Source organism: Struthio camelus, chromosome Z, assembly GCF_040807025.1.
Source record: "Struthio camelus isolate bStrCam1 chromosome Z, bStrCam1.hap1, whole genome shotgun sequence".
NCBI lineage: Eukaryota > Metazoa > Chordata > Aves > Struthioniformes > Struthionidae > Struthio > Struthio camelus.
Window position 1 is genome coordinate 51,163,852 of NC_090982.1, and position 13,509 is coordinate 51,177,360.

General features: G+C 42.2%; 1 protein-coding gene across 2 annotated transcripts in view; it reads left to right on the top strand.

Moving 5' to 3' along the window:
- ST8SIA4 (ST8 alpha-N-acetyl-neuraminide alpha-2,8-sialyltransferase 4) overlaps positions 1 to 13,509 on the top strand; it is a 63,731-nt gene that overhangs the window by 8,085 nt on the left and 42,137 nt on the right. For both annotated transcript variants that reach the window (XM_068928091.1, XM_068928090.1), the window contains one exon: positions 7,537 to 7,794. In XM_068928091.1, the coding sequence (XP_068784192.1) occupies positions 7,537 to 7,794 (258 nt within the window). The remainder of the gene's footprint in view (positions 1 to 7,536; positions 7,795 to 13,509) is intronic.

A 13,509-nucleotide genomic window follows, 5' to 3' on the forward strand; every position in this document is an offset into this window, starting at 1 on the left:
GGACTAACTTCAAGTGTACGTAGCAATCTCCTAGAGTGTTCTCATCGTTAGACCAACTGTTGGGTCCTCCAAAGTACGATACGTGCACTGTATAGACCATGAAGATGATTCATACTCTGTTATTGCAACCGTTAACATGAATGGTGTTTGACTTGTGGTATGAGGTTCACCATAGCAAACGACGGTAAGAGAGAAACATAATGAAGAAAGCTAGCGCCTGTTGAATAATGTATAAAAAGTTGTCATTTCTTAGCAGTGGAAGAATAATTTGTGAAACCATTAGTGTACAGCATACAGACCTTTCGTAAAACTTATAATCACCCAAAATGGCAGCTACTGATGTGTCTTGCATCAGCTTGAAACCCACAATAAAAATTTTAAAATGTGGAAAAACATTATAGTTTTGCTTTTTGCAAGGACAACGGGTTTTGTGTTGTGTCTGGACCTACCAGGCTTGTAGCTGGGACATTGTGCTTTGCTACTTGCTCTGTTGACCATGGGTGTCCTCTCCTGCCATTTTGTATTTGCTCGAGTTAATGACCACTTTTTATCAACCGCAGAGGTCTTTTCTATTTGGTATTGGAAATGAATTCTTCACCAGGTCATAGGAATCAATGAGTGAAGACGCTCCATAACCAGGACCCCATGGGAGGAGGAAGAGCTTCCACAGGGCATCTGGGGTCCCGAGATGCTCTCCTGGACTTTGTGACCAGGAGAAGCAGTTGAGGGGGTGTAGCAGCCCCTTTGGAGGTGCCTGCTTGGAAGAAAGAGCCTGACATTGCATGATTGAAGTGGGGATGGTGGGTATCGTTAGCTGATTACTAGAGACTGGATCAAATTTGCTGCCTTACCAATCTTGCTCTAGTGGCAGAGTGATTTTTTTCAAATGGACGGTACCTTCTGATTGCTGACAACTTCTTTTAAGAATAATTAGTAATTCTGGTGCCCGCACTTGCCACTGGTGCTGGCTTGACTCCCTCACTGTCTGAATGCTTCAGTCATGTGGGGAAAGAGGAGAGAGGATCCACCTTCTGTGGGGTTTCATGTCTAAATCCTGCCTACTGTCTGTGGCAATTTGAAGGTTTTCCAATTATGGAAATTGGGAAATTTCAGTTCCATTAAAGGCCATGCTTTCAGAATGGAGAGATGTGGCAGAGGTGATACAAACCCATCTGGGGAAGCCTGCTATGCAGGACCAGTGCCAGCACCTCTGTGAACTATGTGAAATGAAATACGGTTGAGGCTGGAGTGCATGACTTTCTTTTTCCACTTCTGATTAAGTGGGGGCATGTATTTGCGTTGGAAGGAACGGACAGAGGTTTTGAATTGCAGGAAGGCAAAATGAAGAATAAAACGGTGCGTGTCTAGGATGTGCTTATCTATTTGTGATGTGGGTGAGAACTCGATGAGTGGAAATTTCCTGTCAGAGAAGTGTGAGAACTTGTAATATGTTAACAGCTCCATTTAAAGGAAAAAAAAAAAGAGAGAGCGAGCAAGACTTCCCCCATAAGAAGGGCTCAGATTGTTATCTTTATTTGTCTTGCAAGATGATATGAAACAGCTATGATATGGCCTTGAAGTGTGCACAGTAGACGCAGAGCTGGCACCGGAGCAGCTCTGAAGCTTTTCGAGCGACATTTTGGGGCCAGCCAGGCTGTTCCCTTCCAAACCTGTGTGTCTCCAAGACATGCAGATCAGGACTCTCCAGGCTGATTTAGTTGTAACAAACCTTAAAGCTCTCAGAAATTTGCAAAGCATTTTATTTCCCTTGGAGCCTTACCTCCACTGAAAAGTTGACATTTGCTCTTGGTTGGGGTGGTTAACGCCACTGACTCTGTTCTTTTGACTTTAACTTGCTTAAAATCAATAAAAACTGATATGTGGCTGACCTTCATGTGATAAGCAGTGGCCAGGCACTTTTGCGTGCCTATTGAAGGTTTATGACATGATTAGCATGTGTGTCAGCTGGGAAGTGACCTTGGTGGCAAGAGGGGAGCCGCAAAGGGTTTGGAGGGAAGCGGGGGGCAGATAAGACCCTTCCGTGTACCCAGGTGTTGCTGCGGTCAGCTCTGGGCTGAGGAGCGCTGGAAAGCTTTCCATGGTTAGTCACAATTATGCATGTTTTTAACAAATCTACTCTGAATCTTAGTAAATTTTCAAAATTACATGAGAAAAAGTCAGTGGGAATCTACACCGACTTTGGTGGAAATGGGAGTCTCCTGAGGGTGAGATGCTATGTGCTTTGGTGCTTTTTTTTTGGTGGTCTTCCTATAGTGGGAAGTAAAAACCCGTATGTGACAAACACCAAAATTACTGAGTAATTCTTTACTATTTGTCTGGAAGACTGCTTAGCAGCACTGAACGTTTGCTGGTTATGTGTTGGAAGGATTTTGTATGTTTGTCTTACACAAAAAAAAAAAAAGTACCAAGTGAGTCTAAAAAATCTAAAACTTGAAGAGCATGGGTTCAATTTAAGTACTAACTTTAGATCTCTCTATTTAGCTACTATCAAAATGATCAACACAGCATTTTGAGATTGAAATATTCATGGTGAGTTGCCTTACAGAGCAAATAAAAATATTTGGATTCGAGTAACCACTGGCCTTTCCATAATCAGTGGTTCTTTAGAAAAAACAAAACATCAATCTCCTGTTTTGGTAGCATGTGAAAAATCCTCTCTGTACGGTCACATAACGTGCACGTTCTGAAATGTGGAGCTGGAACTATGTAAACTATGGTTAAAAGTCCTAACTGGTCTTAATTTATTAAAAGCCTCCTTGTGATCAATATGCATAGAGAAAGCATAAAAAGGAAATACTGGAAAGAAAAGATAATTAATCAAACTAAACTGTGCACTTTTCCCCTCACTCAAGCGTACGCACGCCATTTGATTGAACTACCTGTTTCTCTTTCGGTGCTAAAGGCAAGCAGAGTTGGAAAGCAGAGCTCCTCTGAGACAGGAGTGTTTTTAGTGTGCCTAAATAAAAATGACAAAACAAGAAAGCAGCGTGCGGTAATGCAAGGCCACAGCCTGCCCTCGGAGGTGTCTGCGGTGCCCGTCGGCTTCGTTGGGAGACGGGGGAGTCACTGGCGTTTGTACCCGGGGTCGAGCTCGGCCCAGGGTGCTGCTGTGGTTCAGCTTCCTCTGGCTGAGGTTGGTTTCAGGAGCACCTCTTCAAGGAAAGCAGCATCTAATCAGCCACTAAGCTGTCTTCCTTGATGATTTTAAAAGCTGAGACCCGCCTTCTGCCTCCCCGCTGGAGGGCGAAGAGCAACCGTAGGGTGAGAGGCAAATCTCTGGCAAATCAAGGTGTGTAAAGGCTTGTGTGAATCAGTTGGGGAAAGCCCACAGGAGAGCAACAAGAAGGTTCAGAGGTCTAAAAACAAGGAACTATCTTAAAAAAGAAACAAAAAATTAGAAAATTTGAGGGTTTATTAGCCTGCAGTATGTGAAGGCTTTTGCCAAAGAGTAAGGCGTTTTTACCTGATTATTTCCTGTTCTCCGAATCCAAGGTACATGGACCAGGAATTGGCTTCGGTTGCGGCAAGACGCACCTGGGTTAGCAGTGGGGGGAACATGCTGCTGGGGAGGGCAGGGAGGTGCTTAAACCCACGGCAGGGAGCGTTTGCCAAGTCCCTACCCCTGGATGTTGTTAGGAATATATTAGATAAGCATGTGCCAGAAGCAAGTGTACATCTTCGGTGGGACAGGGCGTGGACTGAATAACCCTATGGCAGGCCTTGTTCCCATAGTCCTAGCAGCGTTAAGGCTTGGTGCCCGAGCCGGGTTCCCCGGCACTGAGGAGGCCCTTCAGCAAGTTCATCTCTTGGCTTGGGCTTCTCAGGCCAGGCAAGCCCCAGCGTGAGGCTTTCCAGCGCTGCCTTGCTCGGAAGGAAGGACTTTTAAAACTATTTGCAATCCTAGAAGTCAAATATTTAAGTGATTTATTTATTTATTTTTCTTAATCCAAACAATTCTGTGGCAGAGGTGGGAGAGGTTGCCATAGGGTGATACTGTTGTGTAGTACAGAGACTATTGTACAGAATAAAAAGGACACATAAATAGAAAACATGTCACCACATTGCCCCAGAATATAATATCTTTGTATCTTTTGGAAAGCTATGCAAAGGCGGCGGTATCTGTTGTGTATAGTTCATCAGATAACCAGGAGTTGGGCTTGGTGTTTTAGTATTATGAACATCTGTTTCTGGTTATCAAAACAAACCTAGGTAAACCACAGATTGTGGCACCACGTTTCTGAGAGTCATGTAAGCATGCTGCAAAAAGCTGCTGGGCTTCAGCTAACCACAGTGACCTGCCTCACCTGCCTGGGAAGGGCTCCGACTGCACCTCAGGGAGAGTTTTATTAAAACAAAACTCGAAGACCGCCTCAGAAAAACAGTTTCTTTACACATTCTAGCTTATGCTTGCAGAGGTTCCTTCCATTCAACACCTTTGCTTCAAGGGTCACTGAAAAGCATTGTTTTTTCTCCCTTCCTTTTTTCCTCTAACTGAGCTGTGAAGTTTCTGAATGCGAATTAGCACTTCTTTTAAATTATTTTTAACCAACATCGAGATTGACCAAGACACCCTTGTACGCTTTGTACTTAGTTTTTTGTCATATCCCTTAGTGTATTTTTTTCTTCTTAGCACCCATGTGAAAAGGGGAAGTACCACTATCCCTGCAGTACAGATGAGTCAGTAGCACAGAGGAACTTAAAACAATGGCATGAACATCTGCATGCTTAATCACATTCCTTCCAGTATTAAAAATGTTTGAATACAGTCAAATGAATCAATTAGAAATATTTGAACGCTAGCGTTATTACACATCTCCTGTTGGCACAGGGGTTCTTACAAGTGCACTTAACACCTGCTTGCACATTTGCCATTGAAGGTGCTACTCACAACTTCAGGTGAAAATATACTTTTAATACGTGAGAGCGTACTGAGATTCAGTGACTTTTGCTCATCTCAAAATTTTAATGGAAAATAAATTCCTTAAGCATTTTTGACATTTCAGCTCTGCTAATGATGGATTACCTGAGTCTAATTCAGCTCCATCTGAAACCCACTGGAAGACTTTAAGGGTGTACGTAAACAAACTTTGCTGGTAAGTTACCCACCCCAATACAGGAAGCCAAGGCCCTGTCTTATTTTTATGACACCGCTTCCATAACTTCACTGCAGTTTCTCATGTTTTAAAATAATACACAGGCTGCTCTGTTCCTGCACAAGCGTTGCCTCTTTGTTTGCTAACACAAGTGATAACGGGCTTGTTCATTCTTGCTGTCGGGGCGGGGGCTTTAGGTAAGTCAAGTGAAGCCCCTTACGCTCCCGAGTGATTCAGTTTCCCGCCGCAGCCCTCGTCTCTCGACATTGCGGGTAGCTTTTCTGGCTTTTTGAGCCTTCGCAGTGGCTGCCCCTGCTCGTGCCAGGGCGTGTGAGAGGTGGGAGCCTCCAAATAGCTCGCCCGGTGCTGTCGGGGACTCCTGGTGCGTCCCCCTGGTCCTGTGCTGGGCCCCAGGACTGATGGCACCGTTCCTAGTAATTACTAACTGAGGTGTTTTTTAATGCTGCTGGATCGGGTGAGTCCTCCTTTCCCTCTCTTTTTCATTTTTTAACCATTTACCTATCTGTTGCAGGGTGCCCACAAAATGAAGCTCATCAAGCCTGCGGGGCTTTACGTCCATTTGAACTTACAGGCTGAGGAACAGGCTTTATCGTGCTTTACAGAAATGCCTTACCTGGCCTTTTATACCACTTAACAAAAGCTTTAGGCGCTCAAGGTTTTAATATCCTCTACCCTGCTTCATTATTCAGAGGCCCTCACCTGCCTCGGCAGAGGACGTCTTTGCCCTGGTGCCACTTCATCCATGCGTGACAGCTGCAAAAGGGAACCGCGAACGCCCTTTTCTTTTCTTTTTTTTTCCTCCCCATTTAAGACGTGAGAGGAAACACTTGAAAACAGTATATATATATATATTTTTTATGGCGTTTCACTTCCCCTTCGGTGTGTAAGGTCGATCCCAGCGCAGCTGTTTTGTGCAAGGAAGGGGCCACAAGCGGCGGGTGTGCGCTGGCCCCCGCGGCAGCGGCGGCAGCAGCGGCAGCTTCCTGGGGGACGGGAGCTCCTGCTGCTCATCCCTCTTCGCCTTCGGGGGTGGTTTCCCCATCCCGGTGCTCAGTGGGGCTGCGACTGCAGGAGCGGCAGCTCTAAGTACGGGCTTTTCCTGTTTTGATCCAATCTAAGGAAGTTCCACTCAGAAAACTGATTATGTAAAAATAGCATCCCCTTACTCAACAAAATGTTCTGCTTTAAATTATCTCTTACCTGCTGACACCAGTGGAAAACACCAGTGCATCGTGTGAGGCTGGGCTCATTCGTGGTCCCCGGCTGGCGGGGGTCCCGCAGTGGTGGCTGGGGTCTCTCCCGGCTTCTCCTCACGAGGACAAACATCAGCTAAAGGCTGCATGAGGCTGCCAGTGCAGGCACCAGCCATTGCAGAACCACTGTCCTTCAAAGTGTCTTTTCTGAGCTGGTGAATTTAAAGAGCTTCATTTTTTACCTCCCTCCTAGACCTCACAAGCAGGTACAGATTACTGTGACTTAACTGCATCAGTTGACATTTAAGCAGACGTACTTTACCTGTTATTTACCATGGACTGGGAGTGTACAAATGCTTGATTGCCCCTGTTCCCTCAACCTGTGCTGTCTGATAGCTTGATCTTGTGTGGCTGAACCCCGTTAGCAGTTTAAGTGCTTAATTGCAGAGACGCAAGCTGAAGGATTGGACTAAACTGATTTAAAGCGATGATAAGAGCTCCCTAGAAGTGCTTCTCTGAGTTCAGCTGACAGCTCAGCTGTGTGCTGAGCTGTTGTCGTTCAATTTGCAGTGTGGTTTTAAGGTGATTTTGTAAAATTGGTGCAAAAGACTGAGGGTGTTCTTATTTCAAGTTAATTAGGATAACTTTGGCTGAGCCTTCAGTTAATTAGGAGCAAGTTTAAGCTAAACTAAATACGTTATTCTTATAGTGAAATAAGAATCTAAAAGAAAACATGGCCTTTCCTGAACCAAGCTGACTTTTGAGACATGAGAGTATAGTGAAGCATTTATTTCCTAACTCATAAATACCCCATCTCTGTAATCAGCACGTTTTTAGGAAAACAAACTGTTCTGGTCCTTTCTTGAAATCCTTGCATACACCAAAGCTTTGTAAAGTAATCAAAAATAGTGTTCTTTCTGAGTTTTAAAGTCATCTTCCTCTGGTCTCTCAGTGCCTTTATCTATATAAAGTGAGTGAGCTCTATTGCTGTAATATCTGCAGGTAATATTGTAATCAAGCCTTTGAATTCCGCCCTGACGGCTTTGCTTTCAATCTGTTCTGGAGCATGGGAAATGACCTCAGTCCATCCGGAGTTGTCTGCCCTCTGCTTCGTGTTGCGTGCTCTGTACGGCCGGTGCGACTGCTAGATAAACTCCTTGTGAGCGGTGAGTGCTGGGTCTTATCTCTGCCTTTTGGTTGGTTGACAGGAAGAACATTCTTCGGTTCTTGGACGCTGAAAGAGATGTCTCGGTGGTCAAAAGCAGCTTCAAGCCGGGGGACGTAATCCATTACGTGCTGGACAGGCGTCGCACCCTAAACATCTCTCAGGATTTGCACAGCCTCCTCCCTGAGGTTTCCCCAATGAAGAATCGGCGGTTTAAAACTTGTGCAGTTGTTGGAAATTCTGGCATCCTTCTGGACAGCGGCTGCGGAAAAGAGATTGATAGCCACGACTTTGTAATAAGGTGAGCTCTCATCTGCTGTTGCTGCTATCTGTTTCTTGGACAAAAGCTGTGAGAAATGCTTTAATCTGAGACACAAATTTCAGGGATTATTTGAAATTGCTGAATAATTTATCTGAAACAGTACCTTTCCCTGTGGAATTCCCCAAATTAAATATGTTCCTGTGTAGTTGACAAGAAGAGTCTTTTTTGCAGTGAAAGTAGAAGAAGGGGCACACCTGGAGAGAGCAGAGGGATTTGTGCCACTTATTTTTTTCTGTTTTTTTTTTTTTGTTGTTCCAGACGCAATAATTATTCTGATGGAAGAGTTGGTAGGATAAATGCAAAGTATTTTCTTTTTCCAAAATATCCCTTCTTAGCTCTCGGCCAATAGCGATGACCTGTTGTGAGTTACTACGTTATTTATGTGCAGCATGGGGTAAAATTTCAGTGTAATGCATTGGGATTGAACCAGATGGCTACCATTAAGGTAATTGGAAGTCACACATCTAAATCTCTCACACTGCTCTAAAAGTGTATCCCTGCAATTTGGGCAAAAGCGTTCATATGCTTCACGTTTTATTCGCTCTTCACTCAGACATGCACAGTGTAATATGTTTGGGCTTCACAGATCAATAGGAGATGAAATAGTTGGCTTCGTTTGACAGGGTGACGTTATATGGATAGAGAGAACATTGGACAAAAGATGGGTCCTTTTGCTTTTGAAGTAGAAGTTTCAATTGATTTGGTTTGAGAAGGGTGAAACGGTGGTGATAGACAATGTAGAATTAGTTATCATTGCAGGTTCCTCGCTTTGCTTTTTCTCGCCTTGAAGAGAGATGGTAGTGAAAAAAATATCGAAAGGATATGTAGAAGGGAAATCATAGTCCTTCAATTCAAAAATCAAAAGAGGATTTACACATGAAAGTTGTATTGTATTTGAAAGGCGTACCAGCAATTGGCCACCATGTCAATAACACACCAGTCTCTCATTTTTCTTGCTTGTGCTGCTTGTGCCATGGCCAGTCTTTCAAATTAGCATCCTTATTGTAGAAGAAATCCAATAAAAATGCTACACTTTCCAACCACATTTAGTCTATGGGCATACTTTTGTACTTTCTCAAAGGACAGATGTGTTCCACTTAACAGACTACAGAAAAATCTAGACAGTGGTTTTTCTAGATGAAAATTTTCTTTTAGAAGGTGATGTCGTGACTGTCGTTCCAAAAGGCCCAATGCAGCAAAGCACACGCTTTTACGTAAACCATGTGCTGAATTGCTTTTGAAGTCATCTCCAAACCCTTCCCCATATTTTAGCTAGTAGTGAAACTAGGGAGTGATATCCGATAGGAGTTTTTAACTAATTTGAGCGATGAGAAGTAAAGATATGATTCTTACAGATTTATATACAAATAAGAGAAGAATGATGAAGCTTTGTAGGGACATCAGGAAGGTAAGCCTGCTAATCAGCTGTTTCAACTGATGGCACATCTCTCCTGTGGTGTATGACTAGCTGTAATAATCAGTATAACAATCATAGGATATTCTGCATCATAGCGCATTTTTCATGAGCTTCCAGGAATAGAGTACTTGACCTGACAGTATGTGGGCAGTTTAATACAGTAAGATTTTTGAATTTACAAATCACGCTTTAAGCATTTTAGAAGTTCACAGATTCTGCACAGTTAGACCATGTGAAGTTTACTTATGTATGTGTGGATGGGGGCTGCATGTGTGTTTGGAAAATGTGCTCTTTTCAGTCAGTACCTGACCCGGTTCTGGAAAGCAGTTACTATGTGTATAAACTAAATCATGAGTGCTACTGGGTGTGTAGACTGATGAACAAAACTTTCATGGTGCTGAATGCCTTATACTTAAGTGCTGTGATAAATATGTCATACTATTTTGGTTGGGTAGATAATTCAGTTGATTTTCATTCTACTGTATGTTCTTCTGAAACAAAAGTGTGCATGTTTGAGAGAAATTTCTTGGAACAGGAGAATCCTGTACATGCTAGGTAAAACATTAGGGATATCATTAATTTAACGATAAAGCTGATCGTGAAGATTCCTTACAGTGAAGAAGATATAATAGACATCTGCCAGTATTTGCATTATGCTACAATCAATCAAATATCTTGAATTTTGAAGCTTCTTTAAAGGTGATCTGAGGATGTTAGCAATAACTGATAAAGATCCAAAATATATGCTTTGCCAAGGATACAAGGAGATGGTCAGTACCTGGCACTTGGATTTAAACCTGGTGAGGTCTGGCATTCTCTTTGAAAATCATCCAGAGTTACAAATAACTGGCCTTTCCTTGAGATATTCCAGCATATATCCTCCTGGACCATTGATCCATCTACAACAGGAAATAATTAGAGTACTTCTATTAAGAAAAGTATTTTAAAATAGGAACCTAAACTAGAGGCACATAATAAACAAGTCAACATGTAACTGTGTCAGCAAATTTTACAGGGAAAAGAACACAGTTCCTTTTTTTAGACACCACTGAAAGTGCTTATATGAGTCATTTTTGCAAACGAGGTAATGTTTTGTCAGCTTAACCAGCTTTACTGTATTTACTGAACATTAAAGTAGCTTTTTTTTTAATTAGTTAATCATACAGGGCCTTATTTTGTTCTCATGGATCAGAAATCAAGAGTCTAGGGACACATCTTCTGCTAGGATAAAATGGATTAGTTCCACAAGTCTAGTGAAATCATGCCTCTCTTTTCCAGTGGAAAATCTGAGCCGATCTAGTTAAACTGGGAAGCAAGGAAAATCTCTCTTCTGTTTAAAAAAAAAAAAAAAAACCTATGCTGACTGTAGACTCTTTCTTCTTTCTCATATCGCTTTGCTTTTTACATTTTGAAGTTTTTACATCCTGTTAAGTGACTACTGATCCTGGCACCGCTAGCACTTTTGCGGTGGTGAACCAAAGCATGCTATGTTCTGATACGATATCCAGAAAAGGGTCCTGTAATATTCCAAAATCTGCCCTTCCATAAAATAAATTAGAAGCGTAAAATACGAGATAAATAAGTTGATGACACAAGAGCTGTAAATGGGCCAGCCCTGCTGCAGGAGCCACTTTCTACACACTGCTGCTCTTCTGCTGTTTCTGCAGCTGGTGGGTCAGGTACATGGTGCTCCTTCCGGCTGAGATTTAGGTGCGATGCATCTTATTCTCCTGTGGCCTACACTTTTTCATGCCAGGGCTGTGTTAGCAGTGTTGCATGTATCAGAGAACAGATGAGCTAGTTATAGGAAGTGGTAATTTTTGCAATACGCTAGTTACATAGAACTTCCTGAAATAACTATAACCTGTGTTTGAGGCATGCTGTAAAATAAGAAGAGTAAACATTGCTAAGAAAGGAGTTTGGGATTCCTGGACTGCCAGTAAGTACTGAAGAGAATTCAGTGCAACTTTAGGTTCAGAATTTGAAAGGTGTCGAAGATCAGTGGAAATCATCCTGGTTATTTTTAATAGAATCCAGTATACATGTTGGGAACTTTTCAAAAGCAGGGGTTAAAATAGAGTTTTGGAGTTTTTTTGTTTAAAAAAAAAAAAAAGTAAATGAATAGCAGATTCTTGTGGTTTTGCTCACAGTAACGTTATTTCTGGAAAAGTCCCATTCATTTCAGTTGACCTGCATGGAGAACAGACCTGAAATAGCTGACATATGTGTTAAACGAAGCTATTTGATTAACAGAGAACTGCTCTGACAAGGAAGAGCCATGAGGTTATTATTTAATTGCTTCTTCCTTTAGAATGAAGTGCCTAGTTTATATGTTACAGGCGCCTTTTCTTCTCCTAGCAGTCTGTTTTCCTGCTAACTCAGCCAGCTTCTGGGAATTAAGTTGAATAGCCTTGCCTTGTAAGTCATCACTGATAAAAATAAAATCGCTAGTCAAATGCAGCACTTATTTTTCCAAGGTCCTTTGACTTTGGTTTTCTGACTTGGTCATTCTTGTTGTGCTCAACAAGGTTGACGTAGAAAGAACTTGCACTCATGCAAGAAGTTTGTTGCTTGATCGTGTATAAGGAGAAACAGAATCCATCTCACTTCCCCGCTGATGTCTTGGTTTTGCATGCAAGCAGTTGCAATATGAGCGGCAGTTAGCAGATCTGTTCAGGGTAGGAAAAGGCTAGACCTTCGAATGATGCCGTGGAGGTGTGGCAGCTGCTGCTTTCAGCGGAACAGTTTGAATTTCTCTGTGTCTCCAGATTCTGCAGATGCATCAGGCCCTTCTAGTTGTTACTTTTCTTAAAAAAAAAAAAAAAAAAAAAAAAGGAAAAAAGTCATGGAATAAAACAGTTTTAACATGTAAGCAGAGAATGTAAGCAGAGAAGCTGCTATATCTTCTTTCTTCTGCTTTGTTCCTTTAATAGGGAAAATGTTCACAAATTTGTCAGAAGCATGAGATTTAGGATGTTACTGCACTTGTATTCTGGGATTGTTTTGTTTTTGTTGTTTAGTAGTGACCTGTAAGTATCAGCTTTTATATCCAAATATTTATTTAATATGCCTTACTTGGAGCATAACCTCTGTAACTGTAGAACTGGGTGCACAGAGCCAGCAGATCTGCCAAAAGAGAAGCTGCCAGTCTTACAGCCTTCCTTCAAGATGTGATTCTTACCTGAAAAATACCATTTGAACGCTTCATTGGTAGCTCATTAGACCTTTTTCAACTCTCAAATATGATAGCTCTTCTTTTTTTTTTGTCCTCTCCCTCTTTTCTTCCTACAAACTGTTACAATATATAAAATGGAATCAAAGCCAAAAGGCTCCTGTCTCCAGATGATCTTGCTCTGTGATTTGTTGTACCTGAGAAAGGGGGAGCATCAGGGCTGCTATTGGATATTTCCAGTGAAGTTGGACAGTGAACTTGTCAGGGCTGGCCCAAACTATGTTCAGAAAACTAAGGAACTGGCAATAAAGGGTGACTTGTAAAAACCGTATAAGTAAAGTGGTTTCTTAGTTTAAACAGATGTCCTGTGAGCATCCAAATCTAGAGCTCACAGGGTTACACAGGGTTATAATTACACTACAAGGAAAAAAAAATGGAAGTGTAGGTAAAATTTCATTTTTAAGTTACTAATTTCCTATTTCTCATAATGCAGATATTTTAATTTAGTAGTTTTCCAAGCAGTGTCTAATGCAGGAAAGAGTTAACCTTTTTTTCTGATTAGAAAGTTGTAAAGCAGCCAGGACTCAGGATTACACAGCAGGCGTGATTCCCCCATGCGGCAAAACCCCCGCAGACAGAGCGGGCAGTAAACTGCAGCCTCCTCTCCCAGAAGTTACTGCTTCTGTAGCAAGCCTGCTTCACTAATCCATTTCTTCATTGACTGCGTTGTCTGGTTAAGAGGTGTGACTTACTATTTAGGACATGTTCAAATTGCCGCTTTTTTGGGGTGCTCCAAACTCACAACCCCAAAGTGCTTCTCCAAAACAATGAAAACAGTCATTTTGCCTGAATTTACTGAAAGTACAATCAAAAATATTTAACGCCTTCTGCTGTCAGGGAATTGCAGCACTACTCTCCATGCCGTAACAGCAGCACTTCCACAGCACCATGAGAACTGCCCTGTAGAGTAAGCCCTTTATGAGGAGTAGCGTGTACATGCACGTGAAAAAGCAAAGATACCGGTATTCCAGAAACTACTTCTTTCCATTTCTCTCGTTTTCTGTGATTAAAATCTCATTCTCAATATTTCACAGCTGTAGTTCTT